The sequence below is a fragment of the Notolabrus celidotus genome, chromosome 9 (assembly GCF_009762535.1).
Source record: "Notolabrus celidotus isolate fNotCel1 chromosome 9, fNotCel1.pri, whole genome shotgun sequence".
NCBI classification, from domain to species: Eukaryota; Metazoa; Chordata; class Actinopteri; order Labriformes; family Labridae; genus Notolabrus; species Notolabrus celidotus.
In genome coordinates this window covers 1,083,361-1,103,974 of record NC_048280.1, presented here as the reverse complement: position 1 = coordinate 1,103,974, position 20,614 = coordinate 1,083,361, and the positions used below count along the sequence as shown (strand labels likewise).

The following is a 20,614-nucleotide window of genomic DNA, read 5'->3' as shown; positions in this document are numbered from 1 at the left end:
TTACCATCCTGGTCATGCCAAGACTCCATGATGTACCTCATGTGGCTGGTCCATGAGACGACCATAGGGTGATGTTGCTACCTTTGCAGTCAAATATATGTCCTGTCAATCACAGTTTCAGGGACTGAAGTCTCAGTCTCAGCTGTGGGGCTGGAGGTGTTTCTGGTTGATCCCTGTAAAATATAACATCATACAAATCAAACTTTAAAAGTGTTCACTTCTTTCTGTCTCACATGTTAAGAAAACTATTCAGACCAAACAAGATGTTGTTTCAGCTGGAGCACACTGCAGACTGTTTGAGCAGTAACCAATGATAACAGGAAACCAGCAGAGGGCAGCAGATACACAGACACAGGGCCAGATTCAATCTCCCCTTTCAATCAGAGCTTTAAATCTGCATGTTTTCATCACCTCATGTAACAAGGTGACAGTTCATAAAGTTTGTATGACAGCGAGAGGAACTTGAATGATCTTCTGTCTGACCCTGACCACACAAACTAAATCACAAAGTCTCATTCCCTCGATGTGAATCATGTTGATATCATGTCAGCCAGGGATTAGACTCATTAAAAGATTATTAGAATTAGTTTCTGATTGTAAATGTAATGTAACACTGAATGTAACACTGTCGCTCATTTACACATTATTCAACATATAAGATCAGATCTTTGTCTTTCTCCTCTCCTGACACCTGAAATGGTGTCCTGTAAATTCCTTTCTGCCTAAATGAGAGTCAAAAGACTTCTCATGAAAGAGTGACAGAAAACTAAATACAACTTTCAGAATCAGAAACAAACACATATTATTCATGTTTTTGATGGATTTCACATGATCTTACTTTAACCCCATGATTCATCTGCATGTGGTTGGTCTATGAGATGAGTTGTCTTGTCTGCAGTTTTCAGGACTTAGACTGAACTTTCAGTCTCAGCTGTGGGACTGCAGGTGTTTCTTTGAGGTGTCAGTCAGGACACAGGTGTGAAGTATTCCTTTAAGAAATAATATCAGGAGGCTTGAAGGTTAGCTGCATTAAACACATGAAGTACAGTGGAGCTTTATAGATCAGTCATTTATAGGTATATCCAAACAAAGTGCAAACATTTAAAAACTTTAATTCTATGCATTAGAAATACTGTTGTTTCAAAACTACTAATGGAAGTGTAAAAACATGTGGACCTTGTAAGATCATGTGAGCTTGAGCTTTAACCTGAGATCATCATCTTCTAGAACATTAAAAGTAACTACATCAACAATGAGAAGAGGAATGGGAGACAGAAGTAAGGTGTACATTTACACTGAGGTGAGAAGCAGTAATCAGACTGAATCTCACAAGTTTCAATTCCATTCAACAGAGAATAAGCCTTTTCAAATAGACACAGCGCCCTCTGGTGGCAGCACAGTCACTGAATGTTCTTTAAATTTAAAACATAAAGGTGTTTTGTAGATTGTAAATGTCAGTCACCGGTTGAAGGCTGGTATTTTGGTAAATGTCAGTAATTCACTAAGTGACTGTTTCTAATGGGTGAAAAGTGATAGAAATGATAAAGTGAAATAAAAATAAATAAAGTACTCTAGAGTAATATCACTTTTTTTCTGAATAACTTGAAAACAGAACAAATCTTTTTCTCAAATATTTTGATAAATGCATGGGGTAAAGAAAAATCAAAGCAGGGGCTTCTGTCCTAGTTGAAGTGGACGTAGGACCAGTTCCCGATCCCAACCTTATTTGGGGAATGTCACCCTCCACTTTCTCCCCACACTACCTGTGTTGCTCAAGCTGTCCTTTTAAATGAAGGCAAAAATTAGTCTTTTAAAAAAAAGAAAGAACAAAGGGTGCTGTGGCAGATCCGACAAACTGTGCCATAAATAAGTCTCCTGTTGTCTTTGAGTGTAACTCAGACATCCAAATCCAAACACAATGAAGTGGAATACATCAGTAAAGAAATATATCAATGAATTACTTATTCTTCCCTGAAAAACTGTGGTACAAAACGGCATGCAGATAATCAAACAGTTGTATTTTATGTATTTGTTCTTCTTCGTGTGTCGGCCTCACTACAGTTAAAGACAGTCCTGTTTTTTTCCGTTCCAGATTGTTCAGTTAAAAATCTCTGACAAAGACCATGTTATTCCAGTATCTGCATTCTTTATTAAGATTATGCACAAGCCAAATATGAACTTGAGAGGACTAAAAACACTTCATTATGCACTTGAGAGGAATAAAAACACTTCATTATGCACTTGAGAGGAATAAAAACACTTCATTATGCACTTGAGAGGAATAAAAACACTTCATTATGCACTTGAGAGGAATAAAAACACTTCATTATGCACTTGAGAGGAATAAAAACACTTCATTATGCACTTGAGAGGAATAAAAACACTTCATTATGCACTTGAGAGGAATAAAAACACTTCAAACAAACTTTTAAACAGATAACATATTTTGAGTTATACACACAAAATGACAGGATCAGTTCTGTGATTCTCTTAATAAATCTGTGAACACTATCACTTAATATTCATCCGTGGTCAATGCAAAGCATCTCATAACTGTTGACTGTATAAATGAGCTTTCTTGTCAGAGTGAATAGTGAGTCATTACAAGAGAAAACATCACTCCCAGAAGGTGCTTTAGGAAGAAAGGAAAACATTATGAGTTGTTAGTCATATTGAACATATAACTGTTTGTTACTATAAACAGCTGATTGCCATAAGTGGTGAAGGTCTTTATTTACAAAGTTCAGTACACAGATCCTCAAGCATGGCTTTAGAGGGTTTAAATCGGTGAACCATCCAGTCACCATGGGCCAGAAAACTCCTTAAGTCCTTGAGCACTCTTTGCCTCCTCATTGTCCCATCCTCATCATCCTCCAACAGAACAGATTTGGTTTATGTTTTCTGGTTGCTTTCCATGTTGCCGAAACAATGGTGTAGATAAGTGGTATGACCCACCCTGAGGTTCCATTTGAAAATGGCTGCTGAATACATCATTGTATATTTACACATACTTGTACATATCTACATAATATTTCTAAAAATAATTCTACACAAGCAAATGATGTTTTTGGTTAGTCTGGCTCCCTTCTCCATGCATATATATAAATTGCAATCTCTTCTTCACAGCCAGCTACCTACCCTTCCATGTTTCTTTATTTGTAGGCAACACATTTCACAGGGCCATGGAAGTTAAGAGATCAGATTTCTCACAGAATTGAGCACCATGCACCAGTCAAACTTCTTTCTTTCAGGTCATTCATTGCTTCTCTGTGTTTTTTCTCGAGTTCATCAAGTTTTTCCTGTTGGTCTGGATTTTTGGTCATTTTCTGTTTGAATTGGTTTATCTGCTCATTGTGTTTTTTCTGTAAATTATACAGTTTTTGGAAAATATCCTGTTTGAATTCATCCATTGCTTCTTTATATTTTCTTTGTAAATCTTCCATGTGTTTCTTTCGAGTTGCCTGCTGGTTTTTAAGTCCTTCTTTTAACTTCATCTTTTCTTGCTCATGTGTTTTGGACAAATTTGATGTTTTTAAGCTCTGAACCTCTTTGTGGCTTTGTGAGAGTTCTTTCTTTATGTCTTTCATTTCTTGATTCTGTTTTATCATTAACTGATCAATTTGTTCCCTCTCATTCCTTTCATTTTGGGCTGATAAGTCTTCTTTAAGGTTATCCACCGCTTTTTTGTGCTTTTCTTCCAACTCCTTCATTTCCTTTTCATATCTTTCCCTCTGAGTCAAGAGTAGCAGTGTGAGGTCGGCCATTTCCCGTTTCTGTTTGTTCTGTAGCTCATCCATAACAAGTGCCAGTCCTTCATTGTGGGTTGACAGATCAAATAGTCTGTTATACTGTTCCTGCTTCTCCTGTATGTCTTTCCTTTGCTGTTTCAGATTTGATTCTTTCTGGGCCGAAAGTTCCTTCAAGCTGTCATACTCCCCCTGCTTCTTCTCCATTTCTTTGTCTTTCTGTTGCTTCAGCAATGTCATCTTTTCCACATGTTCTTTTTCTAGAGCTCCAAATTCTTCATTTTTAACCTTAATGAAGCCGTTGAACTCCTCAGCTTTTGTCCTGGCCTCCTCCTCATAATTCTTCCTCATTTCCTTCAGTTTTTTCTCATAGTTTGCCTTAATGGCCTTTTTAGCATTTTCTTCCTGTTGTTGTCTATTTTTGTCTTCTTTCTTTCTAATCATAGCATCATGTTGTTTTTTCTGTTCGTATTCTTCTTTAAGCTCACTTATTCTTGTTTCTTCTTTCTTTACTCTCCTTTTCTCTTCCTGTTTTCGTTTCTTCCACCATTCTTTTTGTGTTTTCTCCCAGTTATCTCTTTCTTTTTTCAGGTCTTCTTCTGTTTTCCTCAGCTGTCTGTCAGTGTTTTCCTTGGATTGCGACTGTTTTTTTATTTGTTGTTCTAAGTCTGCAACTTTCTTTTTCCACTTCTGTCTTTGAATGTCTTCCCACATTTTTCTCTGTCTGTCTTCTTCATCTCTGTTTTCCTTTTCTTTACTTCTCCTATCACGTTCCTCCATGATGATATTGTCGCTTTCCAGTTTCAACTTTTCCAATTCCTTTTCTCTTTGTGTTCTCTCAATTTCAACCTCTCTTCTCTGTTTTTCCATTCTTAAATGTAATGCTTTGATTTCCTCATCATGTGTCTTCTTAAGTTCTTCTCTCTCTCTCTTCATCTCCTCTTCTTTCTCCTTTAAGAGTCTCTCCATTTCTTTCTTTATAGCAGTTTCAGCTTCTTGCAGCATCTCATTGGTGTAGCAGCTGCCTCCATTTGTCTTCACCATTGTGTCGATCTTTGCCATCAGCTCACTGACCTGAGTTCTGTTTTGTTCATCATAGTTATTGAACACGTGGTATCTTCCTCCACAGTCAGAGATCAGTTTCTGGAAGGAATCATCACATTTCTTAGCGATGTATTCTCCAACTGAACGTTTCTCGTGTTTCAGTGTATCTCCTCTTGTGAAAAGAATGATGGTGAACTTCTCAGCATCCTTCCCAAAGCCTTCTTTGATCAGTTTTAATGTCTCTTTCTCTTCATCTGTGAGTCGGCCAATTTGTAACACAAACAGGAAGACATGTGGTCCTGGAGCCAGAAGATTGATGCATTTTATCATCTCTTCATGAACCTCTTCATGGGAAAACGTTGTGTCAAACAGACCAGGAGTGTCGACCACAGTGACAGGACGACCGTCCATTTCACCGTGTGCTTTCTGACAGCGTTTAGTGACTGATATTTGACCTGACTCAGCCAAGAACTCCTCTTGTCCTAGAATGGTGTTTCCTGAAGAACTCTTCCCACAGCCGGTCTTCCCGATCAGCACAATCCTGAGACGCTCTGAGCTCTGCTTCTCATCATCACCTGTGAAACATCATAAGAAATAAAGGTACAGATGATCAGAGCTGTTACAGTACAAACTGAAGTCTATTTAGTTGTACATGGTATACGACATTACGACGTTTAAACTCAGAATACTTACAGGCAATATTGTTCCTCTGTTTCAACATTTGAAGTTCATTTTGTTGATTGCAGATTTGTTTCTCTTGTTGAATAACTTTTACCATTTGTGCATGAGCAAATGTTAAAGTTGTGAAGCAGCATGGTTCATTTTTAGATTGACAAATTTTTTCCACCATGTGCAACAGCCTTTCAACCTGCTGCTGGTCCTTGATGTTGAGAACAAAAGATCTTCCTCCACAGCTCTGAAGGAGCTCTGAGATTTCCTCGTTTCTTTTGAGAAAGTTAACAACAGCTGGAGCTGTAGGATCTGACTCTACAGTGAACAGAATCATGGTGAAGTCATTGACTCCAGAGCTGAAGGTGTCCTGGATCATCTTTAACTCTCCCTTGTCTTCATCAGTGAGAGGATCCACAGGTAGGACCAGGATGAAGGCATGGACACCTTCAGGATCACACAGGGAGACACACCTGAGTGATTCCTTCATCACTGTCTCCAGAGGTTCTCCACTCAGAGCAGGAAGCTCCACCAGGGAAACCCAACGTCCACACACCTCTCCCTGATGTTTAACACACTCTGATGAGCTGGAGGCTGAATGAAGACCTGTCTGACCTGAAATGGCCTTTGCTGCTGAAGTCTTCCCTGCTCCTCTCCTCCCACACAGGACCAGGTTTAAAGCTGGTTTCATGTGTTCAGACTTCAGAGTGATCAACTCTTCAGTGAGGGTGAGGAAGTCTCCTTCGTTCTCACACACAAGGCTCTCAATCTGTGTCATTAATGAGTGGATGTCGTTATCAGCCATGCTGTAGTGTCTGTCTCCACAGTCTTTAAGTAGACGTCTATAAGAGTCGTCTGTTTGACCGTCCTCATGTGTGCTGATGATCACTGAGTGTTTAAAAGCATCTTGACCAAACAGACTGAGGATGAACTTCAGTGTTTCTCTGTTCTCTTCAGTGAAATCAGAAGGTTTCACTAACAGCAGCAGAACATTTGGTCCTGGAGGACAAAGACTCACACAGCTCTCCACCTCTCTTCTCACAGCCTCCACAGACAGACTGAACAAGTCTGGAGTTTTCACCACTGTTAGTGGGTTTCCTTTCCACTCTCCCCAGGTGACCTCACAGTGTCTGGCTCGTCTGGTTTGAGGGTGTTTTCCATGATGACCAGTTTGACCACGCATGATGAAGTTGGACAATTTTTTCTTTTTGTCGTCACTTTTTCCCAGCAGGATAATCTTGAATCCAGATTCTGAAACACAGCAGAGAAAATAAAATAACATAAAGTTATAACTAGAATGACGTCACTCAGTTTTGTTGATGTGGGAGGATCTACAGGCAGGTTAATGTTCAATTCCAAGTGTTAACATTATGTGGAATAAAATGTGTTGAGAGTAACATGTTACTCCACTATTTACTGTGACCTGTAGTGTATCTAGTTACTTTTCAAATTTCATATTCATGTTAAAATAACATTCATTTTAAAAAGGCTCAATACTTCATCAGCATCATCAGCAAATAGAAGAAAATTACTTAAAGGCCCTGGGAAGCCAAATCAACAAAAACGTTCTACCTATGTTATTTCAGACCATATGTAAATACTAAAAACTATATAGAAATATTAGAACTCAACTTCGATCCATTGTTCAAATATGTTCAATTACGTTTTTAACATGTTTTCAGACTGGGTTTTAAGGGGGCTGGTTTAACCTGATATTTATTACGTAATAAATATCAAACCAATCAGAAATGAAACAATCAAAGAGTTAGGCCCCGCCCACACAGTCCTGAGAAATGCTCTGAATGTAAAATAAGATGTTTTTGAACAGAGTTTTTTTCAGAGTTGTGGACGTTTATTTTCATTCAAATTTTTGTTGAAGCTTGATTATACATTACATTTTGATATTCTATGTGAATTTTAAATACTCCATTTATGTTTCCTGAGGCTTTAAGATTATTCATCAAACTCAGCGGGCAAAGCTGTGCACGTCAGCACAGTAGCATCCTGAGAGAAAGAGTGCTGCACACATTTAAACACACACAATGACTGATGATCATTCAAACTGTCTGTGAAATACCAACATTATTTAACCCTTGAGGAGAAGAATATCGAAGTGAGTTGTCATCCACGTGCAGGAAAAAAACTGTGTCCACTAGTAATTGAAATCTCTCCTAACCGAACGGCATGCTTCTACTAAGCTAGCTGCCAGACAGCCCAACGCTGCAGTCACTGGTTACCCAGGTGCAGCTCATGTTAGCTCTGCAGATTTCAACTCAACACATTTTAATATCCCCTTTAAAAAAAACCTTTAAATGGTTAAATGAATAAATGTCTGACGACTAGTTGACTCTTGGATTAAACTAACAACTCTCACTTTAGCTTGATAAAAATATTAAAGATATGAGGAACTGATAAGAGAAATATATTAAGATAAAAATGTCTTTTTTCAATATCAAAGAATTGTATAATGTGTTTGGGTGAACATGAGAGAGAAGACTCCTCAAATAATGTATCAGTAAATATGGATTAATATTGTGATGAATTTTCTTACCCTGTGTTGACGTGTTTTTCCCTGAGAGGAGGAACTGTGGAGTGACTTTGGTAACAACAGAGAACCCTGTGAAGAGATGACTTCATTAGTGTTCAGCTTAATTCTCTAATTAAGTTGAGAAAGATTTGTGTGAAGAAGACTCTCACTGTTATCAGGATTATTTCTGCACTTACCAAAGGCTTTAACAGAAGACAGTATTCCCTGTGGTTTCAGGCTCTGATGATGGTCATGTAATGAAGCTGTTGTTTCCTCAGATGCTTTGTAGATGACATGCTCTCCACTATTCTCCTTTACTATTTGACTCAAACGTGTTAACAGCTCTGAATGGTCAAGGTGTTTCTGTTTCAAGTGTCTGTATTTACACTTTATGATCATGTCTCTTAATGGAGGGTGTTCCTTGTATTTCTTCTTTAAGCCTGGACTCTCCTCTCTTGGTGATAAAATCAAAACCAGTGAATGATCATATGATCGATCACTGAAATGTTCCAGTGCTCTGCAGAGACTCTGTTTGTGTTTGTCAGTGAAGTCTTCAGGCTGTAGAACCAGCAGGAACACATGAGGTCCAGGATCGGAGAGTCTTGCACAGTTTTCTCTATAATCTGTCAGCTGTTCTGGAGAGATGTCACGTTTAAGCAGGTCTGGGGTGTTAATGACAGATATTTTGTTTCCCTCTATTGTTCCACTGATTCTGAGACACTGGTTTGATTCTTCCTCAGTGTTGAACATATTCCCTCCCAGTATAAAGTTTCCCACTGAACTCCTCTCAGACCAGCTGTTCCCCAGCAGAACCACCCTCAGCTCAGACACTGTGAAAAACAAGGAATTGAAAACAGTGATCCATATTAGTTTCTCTTTTTCATTTAAGGTTTCATTACTCTTTACTTCTTGGGGTTTGATAATCTATTGAAAAATTATAATACAGAAATGTTTCTCACAAATACAGAAAACAGGTATTCTTATAAAGCTGGATTTAAATTTCACTCACAGTCAGGTGGCAACAGCTCCATGCTGCTGCTGCGCTTCACAGGAAGCAGATCACCTGTGACTGGAAGGACACAGATGAATGTTATCATGGATGAACATAGAGTTTCATTACAGTTATTTCAGTTATTAACATACAGCAGACACATTTGTATTTAGAATGATAATATAATATGTAGAGGAGCAAATGTCAGCTCAAAACTGTCATTTACATCAAGATTGGTTTCTGTTTAAGACTCACTGTCCTGTTTTTACATTGGCGTAAACCATAAACCACACGTTGAAACTAGTTAGTTTGTAACTTAAGTTGTGTCATAGTTTGGTTTCACCACAGAGACCTAAGGTTCATCTGAACTCGTAGACCGTAAAACCAAACTAACCAAAACATGGGCTGTTTCCGAAACCGCCTACTATACTAGCAGTACATACTGATTTGGTCAAAATTCAGTATGAAGTATGTGAACAAGATCAAAATCTACAGTATGCCAAAACTCCCCGGATGTCTACTGATTCAGGAACATGGGTGCATCTCAAAGCTCTAAACTGCAGTCTCCTCGCTCCTCGGCCGAACCGGAAGTACTTACTGACGCACCATTTTAACTTGCGTCCCAAAGCTCTAAACGCTGCTGGAGGAGAGAGGAGCGAGGAGCGAGGAGCGAGGAGCGAGGAGAGAGGAGAGAGGAGAGAGGAGCGTGGAGTGAGGAGTGAGGAGAGAGGAGAGAGGAGAGAGGAGGGAGGAGCGAGGATCGAGGAGCGAGGAGAGAGGAGAGAGGAGCGTGGAGTGAGGAGTGAGGAGAGAGGAGAGAGGAGAGAGGAGGGAGGAGCGAGGAGCGAGGAGCGAGGAGAGAGGAGAGAGGAGCGTGGAGTGAGGAGTGAGGAGAGAGGAGAGAGGAGAGAGGAGGGAGGAGCGAGGAGACTGATCCGAGGAGGGATAATCGAGGAAACACGAGAGCAGACTTCGCGGAAGTCTTTTCTCTGACAGACACGCCCCCTTATCGAATATCACTCACTGATTGGACGCTGCAGCGGCTCGGACTTAACCGAAACTTAACATCAGCTGAGTTTAATAACAGAGAAAAGACGGACCTTTAAACAGTCACTAAGGGTGCCCTGAAACAGACCTTACAACAGTCTCTAAGGGTGCCCTGAAACAGACCTTAAAACAGTCTCTAAGGGTGCCCTGAAACAGACCTTAAAACAGTCTCTAAGGGTGCCTTGAAACAGACCTTAAAACAGTCACTAAGGGTGCCCTGAAACAGACCTTCAAACAGTCTCTAAGGGTGCCCTGAAACAGACCTTATAAGAGTCACTAAGGGTGCCCTGAAACAGACCATAAAACAGTCTCTAAGGGTGCCTTGAAACAGACCTTAAAACAGTCACTAAGGGTTCCCTGAAACAGACCTTAAAACAGTCTCTAAGGGTGCCCTGAAACAGACCTTAAAACAGTCTCTAAGGGTGCCCTGAAACAGACCTTATAACAGTCACTAAGGGTGCCCTGAAACAGACCTTAAAACAGTCTCTAAGGGTGCCTTGAAACAGACCTTAAAACAGTCACTAAGGGTTCCCTGAAACAGACCTTAAAACAGTCTCTAAGGGTGCCTTGAAACAGACCTTAAAGCAGTCTCTAAGGGTGCCCCGAAACAGACCTTAAAATAGTCTCTAAGGTACCGTTGAAACAGACCTTAAAACAGTCTCTAAGGGTGCCCCGAAACGGACCTTAAAACAGTCACTAAGGGTGCCTTGAAACAGACATTAAAACAGTCTCTAAGGGTGCCCTGAAACAGACCTTAAAACAGTCACTTAGGGTGCCCTGAAACAGACCTTAAAGCAGTCTCTAAGGGTGCCCTGAAACAGACCTTATAACAGTCACTAAGGGTGTCCTGAAACAGACCTTAAAACAGTTTCTAAGGGTTCCCTGAAACAGACCTTAAAACAGTCTCTTAGGGTGCCCTGAAACAGACCTTAAAACAGTCACTAAGGGTTCCCTGAAACAGACCTTAAAACAGTCTCTAAGGGTGCCTTATAACAGACCTTAAAGCAGTCTCTAAGGGTGCCCTGAAACAGACCTTAAAACAGTCACTAAGGGTTCCCTGAAACAGACCTTAAAACAGTCTCTAAGGGTGCCCTGAAACAGACCTTAAAACAGTCTCTAAGGGTGCCCTGAAACAGACCTTATAACAGTCACTAAGGGTGCCCTGAAACAGACCTTAAAACAGTCTCTAAGGGTGCCTTGAAACAGACCTTAAAACAGTCACTAAGGGTTCCCTGAAACAGACCTTAAAACAGTCTCTAAGGGTGCCTTGAAACAGACCTTAAAGCAGTCTCTAAGGGTGCCTCGAAACAGAAATTAAAATAGTCTCTAAGGGTGCCTTGAAACAGACCTTAAAACAGTCACTTAGGGTGCCCTGAAGCAGACCTTAAAGCAGTCTCTAAGGGTGCCCTGAAACAGACCTTATAACAGTCACTAAGGGTGCCCTGAAACAGACCTTAAAACAGTTTTTAAGGGTGCCTTGAAACAGACCTTAAAACAGTCACTAAGGGTTCCCTGAAACAGACCTTAAAACAGTCTCTAAGGGTGCCCTGAAACAGACCTTAAAACAGTCTCTAAGGGTGCCCTGAAACAGACCTTATAACAGTCACTAAGGGTGCCCTGAAACAGACCTTAAAACAGTCTCTAAGGGTGCCTTGAAACAGACCTTAAAACAGTCACTAAGGGTTCCCTGAAACAGACCTTAAAACAGTCTCTAAGGGTGCCTTAAAACAGACCTTAAAGCAGTCTCTAAGGGTGCCCTGAAACAGACCTTAAAACAGTCTCTAAGGTACCCTTGAAACAGACCTTAAAACAGTCTCTAAGGGTGCCCCGAAACGGACCTTAAAACAGTCACTAAGGTTGCCTCGAAACAGACATTAAAACAGTCTAAAGGGTGCCCTGAAACAGACATTAAAACAGTCACTAAGGGTTCCCTGAAACAGACCTTAAAACAGTCTCTAAGGGTGCCCTGAAACAGACCTTAAAACAGTCTCTAAGGGTGCCTTGAAACAGACCTTAAAACAGTCTCTAAGGGTGCCCCGAAACGGACCTTAAAACAGTCACTAAGGGTGCCTCGAAACAGAGATTAAAACAGTCTATAAGGGAGCCTTGAAACAGACCTTAAAACAGTCACTAAGGGTGCCCTGAGACAGACCTTAAAACAGTCTCTAAGGGTGCCCTGAAACAGACCTTAAAACAGTCACTAAGGGTGCCCTGAAAAAGACCTTAAAACAGTCACTAAGGGTGCCCTGAAACAGACCTTAAAACAGTCTCTAAGGGTGCCCTGAAACAGACCTTAAAATAGTCTCTATGGGTGCCCTGAAACAGACCTTAAAACAGTCTCTAAGGGTGCCCCGAAACGGACCTTAAAACAGTCACTAAGGGTGCCTTGAAACAGACATTAAAACAGTCTCTAAGGACCTTAAAACAGTCACTTAGGGTGCCCTGAAACAGACCTTAAAGCAGTCTCTAAGGGTGCCCTGAAACAGACCTTATAACAGTCACTAAGGGTGCCCTGAAACAGACCTTAAAACAGTTTCTAAGGGTGCCTTGAAACAGACCTTAAAACAGTCACTAAGGGTTCCCTGAAACAGACCTTAAAACAGTCTCTAAGGGTGCCCTGAAACAGACCTTAAAACAGTCTCTAAGGGTGCCCTGAAACAGACCTTATAACAGTCACTAAGGGTGCCCTGAAACAGACCTTAAAACAGTCTCTAAGGGTGCCTTGAAACAGACCTTAAAACAGTCACTTAGGGTTCCCTGAAACAGACCTTAAAACAGTCTCTAAGGGTGCCTTGAAACAGACCTTAAAGCAGTCTCTAAGGGTGCCCTGAAACAGACCTTAAAACAGTCACTAAGGGTTCCCTGAAACAGACCTTAAAACAGTCTCTAAGGGTGCCCTGAGACAGACCTTAAGACAGTCTCTAAGGGTGCCCTGAAACAGACCTTATAACAGTCACTAAGGGTGCCCTGAAACAGACCTTAAAACAGTCTCTAAGGGTGCCTTGAAACAGACCTTAAAACAGTCACTAAGGGTTCCCTGAAACAGACCTTAAAACAGTCTCTAAGGGTGCCTTGAAACAGACCTTAAAGCAGTCTCTAAGGGTGCCTCGAAACAGACATTAAAATAGTCTCTAAGGGTGCCTTGAAACAGACCTTAAAACAGTCACTTGGGGTGCCCTGAAACAGACCTTAAAGCAGTCTCTAAGGGTGCCCTGAAACAGACATTATAACAGTCACTAAGGGTGCCCTGAAACAGACCTTAAAACAGTTTTTAAGGGTGCCTTGAAACAGACCTTAAAACAGTCACTAAGGGTTCCCTGAAACAGACCTTAAAACAGTCTCTAAGGGTGCCCTGAAACAGACCTTAAAACAGTCTCTAAGGGTGCCCTGAAACAGACCTTATAACAGTCACTAAGGGTGCCCTGAAACAGACCTTAAAACAGTCTCTAAGGGTGCCTTGAAACAGACCTTAAAACAGTCACTAAGGGTTCCCTGAAACAGACCTTAAAACAGTCTCTAAGGGTGCCTTAAAACAGACCTTAAAGCAGTCTCTAAGGGTGCCCTGAAACAGACCTTAAAACAGTTTTTAAGGGTGCCTTGAAACAGACCTTAAAACAGTCACTAAGGGTTCCCTGAAACAGACCTTAAAAAAGTCTCTAAGGGTGCCCTGAAACAGACCTTAAAACAGTCTCTAAGGGTGCCCTGAAACAGACCTTATAACAGTCACTAAGGGTGCCCTGAAACAGACCTTAAAACAGTCTCTAAGGGTGCCTTGAAACAGACCTTAAAACAGTCACTAAGGGTTCCCTGAAACAGACCTTAAAACAGTCTCTAAGGGTGCCTTAAAACAGACCTTAAAGCAGTCTCTAAGGGTGCCCTGAAACAGACCTTAAAACAGTCTCTAAGGTACCCTTGAAACAGACCTTAAAACAGTCTCTAAGGGTGCCCCGAAACGGACCTTAAAACAGTCACTAAGGTTGCCTCGAAACAGACCTTAAAACAGTCTCTAAGGGTGCCCTGAGACAGACCTTAAGACAGTCTCTAAGGGTGCCCTGAAACAGACCTTATAACAGTCACTAAGGGTGCCCTGAAACAGACCTTAAAACAGTCTCTAAGGGTGCCTTGAAACAGACCTTAAAACAGTCACTAAGGGTTCCCTGAAACAGACCTTAAAACAGTCTCTAAGGGTGCCTTGAAACAGACCTTAAAGCAGTCTCTAAGGGTGCCTCGAAACAGACATTAAAATAGTCTCTAAGGGTGCCTTGAAACAGACCTTAAAACAGTCACTTGGGGTGCCCTGAAACAGACCTTAAAGCAGTCTCTAAGGGTGCCCTGAAACAGACATTATAACAGTCACTAAGGGTGCCCTGAAACAGACCTTAAAACAGTTTTTAAGGGTGCCTTGAAACAGACCTTAAAACAGTCACTAAGGGTTCCCTGAAACAGACCTTAAAACAGTCTCTAAGGGTGCCCTGAAACAGACCTTAAAACAGTCTCTAAGGGTGCCCTGAAACAGACCTTATAACAGTCACTAAGGGTGCCCTGAAACAGACCTTAAAACAGTCTCTAAGGGTGCCTTGAAACAGACCTTAAAACAGTCACTAAGGGTTCCCTGAAACAGACCTTAAAACAGTCTCTAAGGGTGCCTTAAAACAGACCTTAAAGCAGTCTCTAAGGGTGCCCTGAAACAGACCTTAAAACAGTTTTTAAGGGTGCCTTGAAACAGACCTTAAAACAGTCACTAAGGGTTCCCTGAAACAGACCTTAAAAAAGTCTCTAAGGGTGCCCTGAAACAGACCTTAAAACAGTCTCTAAGGGTGCCCTGAAACAGACCTTATAACAGTCACTAAGGGTGCCCTGAAACAGACCTTAAAACAGTCTCTAAGGGTGCCTTGAAACAGACCTTAAAACAGTCACTAAGGGTTCCCTGAAACAGACCTTAAAACAGTCTCTAAGGGTGCCTTAAAACAGACCTTAAAGCAGTCTCTAAGGGTGCCCTGAAACAGACCTTAAAACAGTCTCTAAGGTACCCTTGAAACAGACCTTAAAACAGTCTCTAAGGGTGCCCCGAAACGGACCTTAAAACAGTCACTAAGGTTGCCTCGAAACAGACATTAAAACAATCTAAAGGGTGCCCTGAAACAGACATTAAAACAGTCACTAAGGGTTCCCTGAAACAGACCTTAAAACAGTCTCTAAGGGTGCCTTGAAACAGACCTTAAAGCAGTCTCTAAGGGTGCCTCGAAACAGACATTAAAATAGTCTCTAAGGGTGCCTTGAAACAGACCTTAAAACAGTCACTTAGGGTGCCCTGAAACAGACCTTTAAGCAGTCTCTAAGGGTGCCCTGAAACAGACCTTATAACAGTCACTAAGGGCGCCCTGAAACAGACCTTAAAACAGTTTTTAAGGGTGCCTTGAAACAGACCTTAAAACAGTCACTAAGGGTTCCCTGAAACAGACCTTAAAACAGTCTCTAAGGGTGCCCTGAAACAGACCTTAAAACAGTCTCTAAGGGTGCCCTGAAACAGACCTTATAACAGTCACTAAGGGTGCCCTGAAAAAGACCTTAAAACAGTCTCTAAGGGTGCCTTGAAACAGACCTTAAAACAGTCACTAAGGGTTCCCTGAAACAGACCTTAAAACAGTCTCTAAGGGTGCCTTAAAACAGACCTTAAAGCAGTCTCTAAGGGTGCCCTGAAACAGACCTTAAAACAGTCTCTAAGGTACCCTCGAAACAGACATTAAAACAGTCTAAAGGGTGCCCTGAAACAGACATTAAAACAGTCACTAAGGGTTCCCTGAAACAGACCTTAAAACAGTCTCTAAGGGTGCCCTGAAACAGACCTTAAAACAGTCTCTAAGGGTGCCTTGAAACAGACCTTAAAACAGTCTCTAAGGGTGCCCCGAAACGGACCTTAAAACAGTCACTAAGGGTGCCTCGAAACAGAGATTAAAACAGTCTATAAGGGTGCCTTGAAACAGACCTTAAAACAGTCACTAAGGGTGCCCTGAGACAGACCTTAAAACAGTCTCTAAGGGTGCCCTGAAACAGACCTTAAAACAGTCACTAAGGGTGCCCTGAAACAGACCTTAAAACAGTCACTAAGGGTGCCTTGAGACAGACCTTAAAACAGTCACTAAGGGTTCCCTGAAACAGACCTTAAAACAGTCTCTAAGGGTGCCTTGAAACAGACCTTAAAGCAGTCTCTAAGGGTGCCCCGAAATAGACCTTAAAATAGTCTCTAAGGTACCGTTGAAACAGACCTTAAAACAGTCTCTAAGGGTGCCCCGAAACAGACCTTAAAACAGTCACTAAGGGTGCCTTGAAACAGACATTAAAACAGTCTCTAAGGGTGCCCTGAAACAGAACTTAAAACAGTCACTTAGGGTGCCCTGAAACAGACCTTAAAGCAGTCTCTAAGGGTGCCCTGAAACAGACCTTAAAACAGTCACTAAGGGTGCCCTGAAACAGACCTTAAAACAGTCTCTAAGGGTGCCCTGAAACAGACCTTAAAACAATCACTTAGGGTGCCCTGAAACAGACCTTAAAACAGTCACTAAGGGTGCCCTGAAACAGACCTTAAAACAGTCTCTAAGGGTGCCCTGAAACAGACCTTAAAACAGTCACTAAGGGTGCCCTGAAACAGACCTTAAAACAGTCACTAAGGGTGCCCTGAAACAGACCTTAAAACAGTCTCTAAGGGTGCCCTGAAACAGACCTTAAAACAGTCTCTATGGGTGCCTTGAAACAGACCTTAAAGCAGTCTCTAAGGGTGCCCTGAAACAGACCTTAAAACAGTCACTAAGGGTTCCCTGAAACAGACCTTAAAACAGTCTCTAAGGGTGCCCTGAAACAGACCTTAAAACAGTCTCTAAGGGTGCCCTGAAACAGACCTTATAACAGTCACTAAGGGTGCCCTGAAACAGACCTTAAAACAGTCTCTAAGGGTGCCTTGAAACAGACCTTAAAACAGTCACTAAGGGTTCCCTGAAACAGACCTTAAAACAGTCTCTAAGGGTGCCTTGAAACAGACCTTAAAGCAGTCTCTAAGGGTGCCTCGAAACAGACATTAAAATAGTCTCTAAGGGTGCCTTGAAACAGACCTTAAAACAGTCACTTAGGGTGCCCTGAAACAGACCTTAAAGCAGTCTCTAAGGGTGCCCTGAAACAGACCTTATAACAGTCACTAAGGGTGCCCTGAAACAGACCTTAAAACAGTTTTTAAGGGTGCCTTGAAACAGACCTTAAAACAGTCACTAAGGGTTCCCTGAAACAGACCTTAAAACAGTCTCTAAGGGTGCCCTGAAACAGACCTTAAAACAGTCTCTAAGGGTGCCCTGAAACAGACCTTATAACAGTAACTAAGGGTGCCCTGAAACAGACCTTAAAACAGTCTCTAAGGGTGCCTTGAAACAGACCTTAAAACAGTCACTAAGGGTTCCCTGAAACAGACCTTAAAGCAGTCTCTAAGGGTGCCTTAAAACAGACCTTAAAGCAGTCTCTAAGGGTGCCCTGAAACAGACCTTAAAACAGTCTCTAAGGTACCCTTGAAACAGACCTTAAAACAGTCTCTAAGGGTGCCCCGAAACGGACCTTAAAACAGTCACTAAGGTTGCCTCGAAACAGACATTAAAACAGTCTAAAGGGTGCCCTGAAACAGACATTAAAACAGTCACTAAGGGTTCCCTGAAACAGACCTTAAAACAGTCTCTAAGGGTGCCCTGAAACAGACCTTAAAACAGTCTCTAAGGGTGCCCTGAAACAGACCTTATAACAGTCACTAAGGGTGCCCTGAAACAGACCTTAAAACAGTCTCTAAGGGTGCCTTGAAACAGACCTTAAAACAGTCTCTAAGGGTGCCCTGAAACAGACCTTAAAACAGTCTCTAAGGGTGCCCTGAAACAGACCTTAAAACAGTCTCTAAGGTACCCTTGAAACAGACCTTAAAACAGTCTCTAAGGGTGCCCCGAAACGGACCTTAAAACAGTCACTAAGGTTGCCTCGAAACAGACATTAAAACAGTCTAAAGGGTGCCCTGAAACAGACATTAAAACAGTCACTAAGGGTTCCCTGAAACAGACCTTAAAACAGTCTCTAAGGGTGCCCTGAAACAGACCTTAAAACAGTCTCTAAGGGTGCCTTGAAACAGACCTTAAAACAGTCACTAAGGGTTCCCTGAAACAGACCTTAAAACAGTCTCTAAGGGTGCCCTGAAACAGACCTTAAAACAGTCTCTAAGGGTGCCTTGAAACAGACCTTAAAACAGTCACTAAGGGTTCCCTGAAACAGACCTTAAAACAGTCTCTAAGGGTGCCTTGAAACAGACCTTAAAGCAGTCTCTAAGGGTGCCTCGAAACAGACATTAAAATAGTCTCTAAGGGTGCCTTGAAACAGACCTTAAAACAGTCACTTAGGGTGCCCTGAAACAGACCTTTAAGCAGTCTCTAAGGGTGCCCTGAAACAGACCTTATAACAGTCACTAAGGGCGCCCTGAAACAGACCTTAAAACAGTTTTTAAGGGTGCCTTGAAACAGACCTTAAAACAGTCACTAAGGGTTCCCTGAAACAGACCTTAAAACAGTCTCTAAGGGTGCCCTGAAACAGACCTTAAAACAGTCTCTAAGGGTGCCCTGAAACAGACCTTATAACAGTCACTAAGGGTGCCCTGAAACAGACCTTAAAACAGTCTCTAAGGGTGCCTTGAAACAGACCTTAAAACAGTCACTAAGGGTTCCCTGAAACAGACCTTAAAACAGTCTCTAAGGGTGCCTTAAAACAGACCTTAAAGCAGTCTCTAAGGGTGCCCTGAAACAGACCTTAAAACAGTCTCTAAGGTACCCTCGAAACAGACATTAAAACAGTCTAAAGGGTGCCCTGAAACAGACATTAAAACAGTCACTAAGGGTTCCCTGAAACAGACCTTAAAACAGTCTCTAAGGGTGCCCTGAAACAGACCTTAAAGCAGTCTCTAAGGGTGCCTTGAAACAGACCTTAAAACAGTCTCTAAGGGTGCCCCGAAACGGACCTTAAAACAGTCACTAAGGGTGCCTCGAAACAGAGATTAAAACAGTCTATAAGGGTGCCTTGAAACAGACCTTAAAACAGTCACTAAGGGTGCCCTGAGACAGACCTTAAAACAGTCTCTAAGGGTGCCCTGAAACAGACCTTAAAACAGTCACTAAGGGTGCCCTGAAACAGACCTTAAAACAGTCACTAAGGGTGCCCTGAAACAGACCTTAAAACAGTCTCTAAGGGTGCCCTGAAACAGACCTTAAAACAGTCTCTATGGGTGCCCTGAAACAGACCTTAAAACAGTCTCTAAGGGTGCCTTGAAACAGACCTTTAAACAGTCACTAAGGGTGCCCTGAAACAGACCTTAAAACAGTCTCTAAGGGTGCCTTGAAACAGACCTTAAAACAGTCACTAAGGGTTCCCTGAAACAGACCTTAAAACAGTCTCTAAGGGTGCCTTGAAACAGACCTTAAAGCAGTCTCTAAGGGTGCCCCGAAATAGACCTTAAAATAGTCTCTAAGGTACCGTTGAAACAGACCTTAAAACAGTCTCTAAGGGTGCCCCGAAACGGACCTTAAAACAGTCACTAAGGGTGCCTTGAAACAGACATTAAAACAGTCTCTAAGGGTGCCCTGAAACAGAACTTAAAACAGTCACTTAGGGTGCCCTGAAACAGACCTTAAAGCAGTCTCTAAGGGTGCCCTGAAACAGACCTTAAAACAGTCACTAAGGGTGCCCTGAAACAGACCTTAAAACAGTCTCTAAGGGTGCCCTGAAACAGACCTTAAAACAATCACTTAGGGTGCCCTGAAACAGACCTTAAAACAGTCACTAAGGGTGCCCTGAAACAGACCTTAAAACAGTCTCTAAGGGTGCCCTGAAACAGACCTTAAAACAGTCACTAAGGGTGCCCTGAAACAGACCTTAAAACAGTCACTAAGGGTGCCCTGAAACAGACCTTAAAACAGTCTCTAAGGGTGCCCTGAAACAGACCTTAAAACAGTCTCTAAGGGTGCCTTGAAACAGACCTTAAAGCAGTCTCTAAGGGTGCCCTGAAACAGACCTTAAAACAGTCACTAAGGGTTCCCTGAAACAGACCTTAAAACAGTCTCTAAGGGTGCCCTGAAACAGACCTTAAAACAGTCTCTAAGGGTGCCCTGAAACAGACCTTATAACAGTCACTAAGGGTGCCCTGAAACAGACCTTAAAACAGTCTCTAAGGGTGCCTTGAAACAGACCTTAAAACAGTCACTAAGGGTTCCCTGAAACAGACCTTAAAACAGTCTCTAAGGGTGCCTTGAAACAGACCTTAAAGCAGTCTCTAAGGGTGCCTCGAAACAGACATTAAAATAGTCTCTAAGGGTGCCTTGAAACAGACCTTAAAACAGTCACTTAGGGTGCCCTGAAACAGACCTTAAAGCAGTCTCTAAGGGTGCCCTGAAACAGACCTTATAACAGTCACTAAGGGTGCCCTGAAACAGACCTTAAAACAGTTTTTAAGGGTGCCTTGAAACAGACCTTAAAACAGTCACTAAGGGTTCCCTGAAACAGACCTTAAAACAGTCTCTAAGGGTG

The 20,614-nt window shown here is 41.9% G+C and overlaps 1 protein-coding gene across 6 annotated transcripts in view; it reads right to left on the bottom strand.

Moving 5' to 3' along the window:
• Nucleotides 1–865: 865 nt before the first annotated feature.
• LOC117819070 overlaps nucleotides 866–20,614 on the bottom strand; it is a 134,343-nt gene continuing 114,594 nt past the window's right edge. For 4 of the 6 annotated variants that reach the window (XM_034692279.1, XM_034692278.1, XM_034692281.1 and 1 more), the window contains 5 exons: nucleotides 8,996–9,055; nucleotides 8,184–8,816; nucleotides 8,011–8,076; nucleotides 5,484–6,710; nucleotides 2,340–5,365 (listed from right to left, as the gene is read on the bottom strand). In XM_034692279.1, coding sequence (XP_034548170.1) covers nucleotides 3,207–5,365; nucleotides 5,484–6,710; nucleotides 8,011–8,076; nucleotides 8,184–8,816; nucleotides 8,996–9,055 — 4,145 coding nt within the window. In that variant the 3' untranslated portion in view covers nucleotides 2,340–3,206. Of the gene's footprint in view, nucleotides 990–2,339; nucleotides 5,366–5,483; nucleotides 6,711–8,010; nucleotides 8,077–8,183; nucleotides 8,817–8,995; nucleotides 9,056–20,614 lie in introns of those variants that run through there. The other 2 variants (XR_004632433.1, XR_004632435.1) reach the window with 1 other exon arrangement.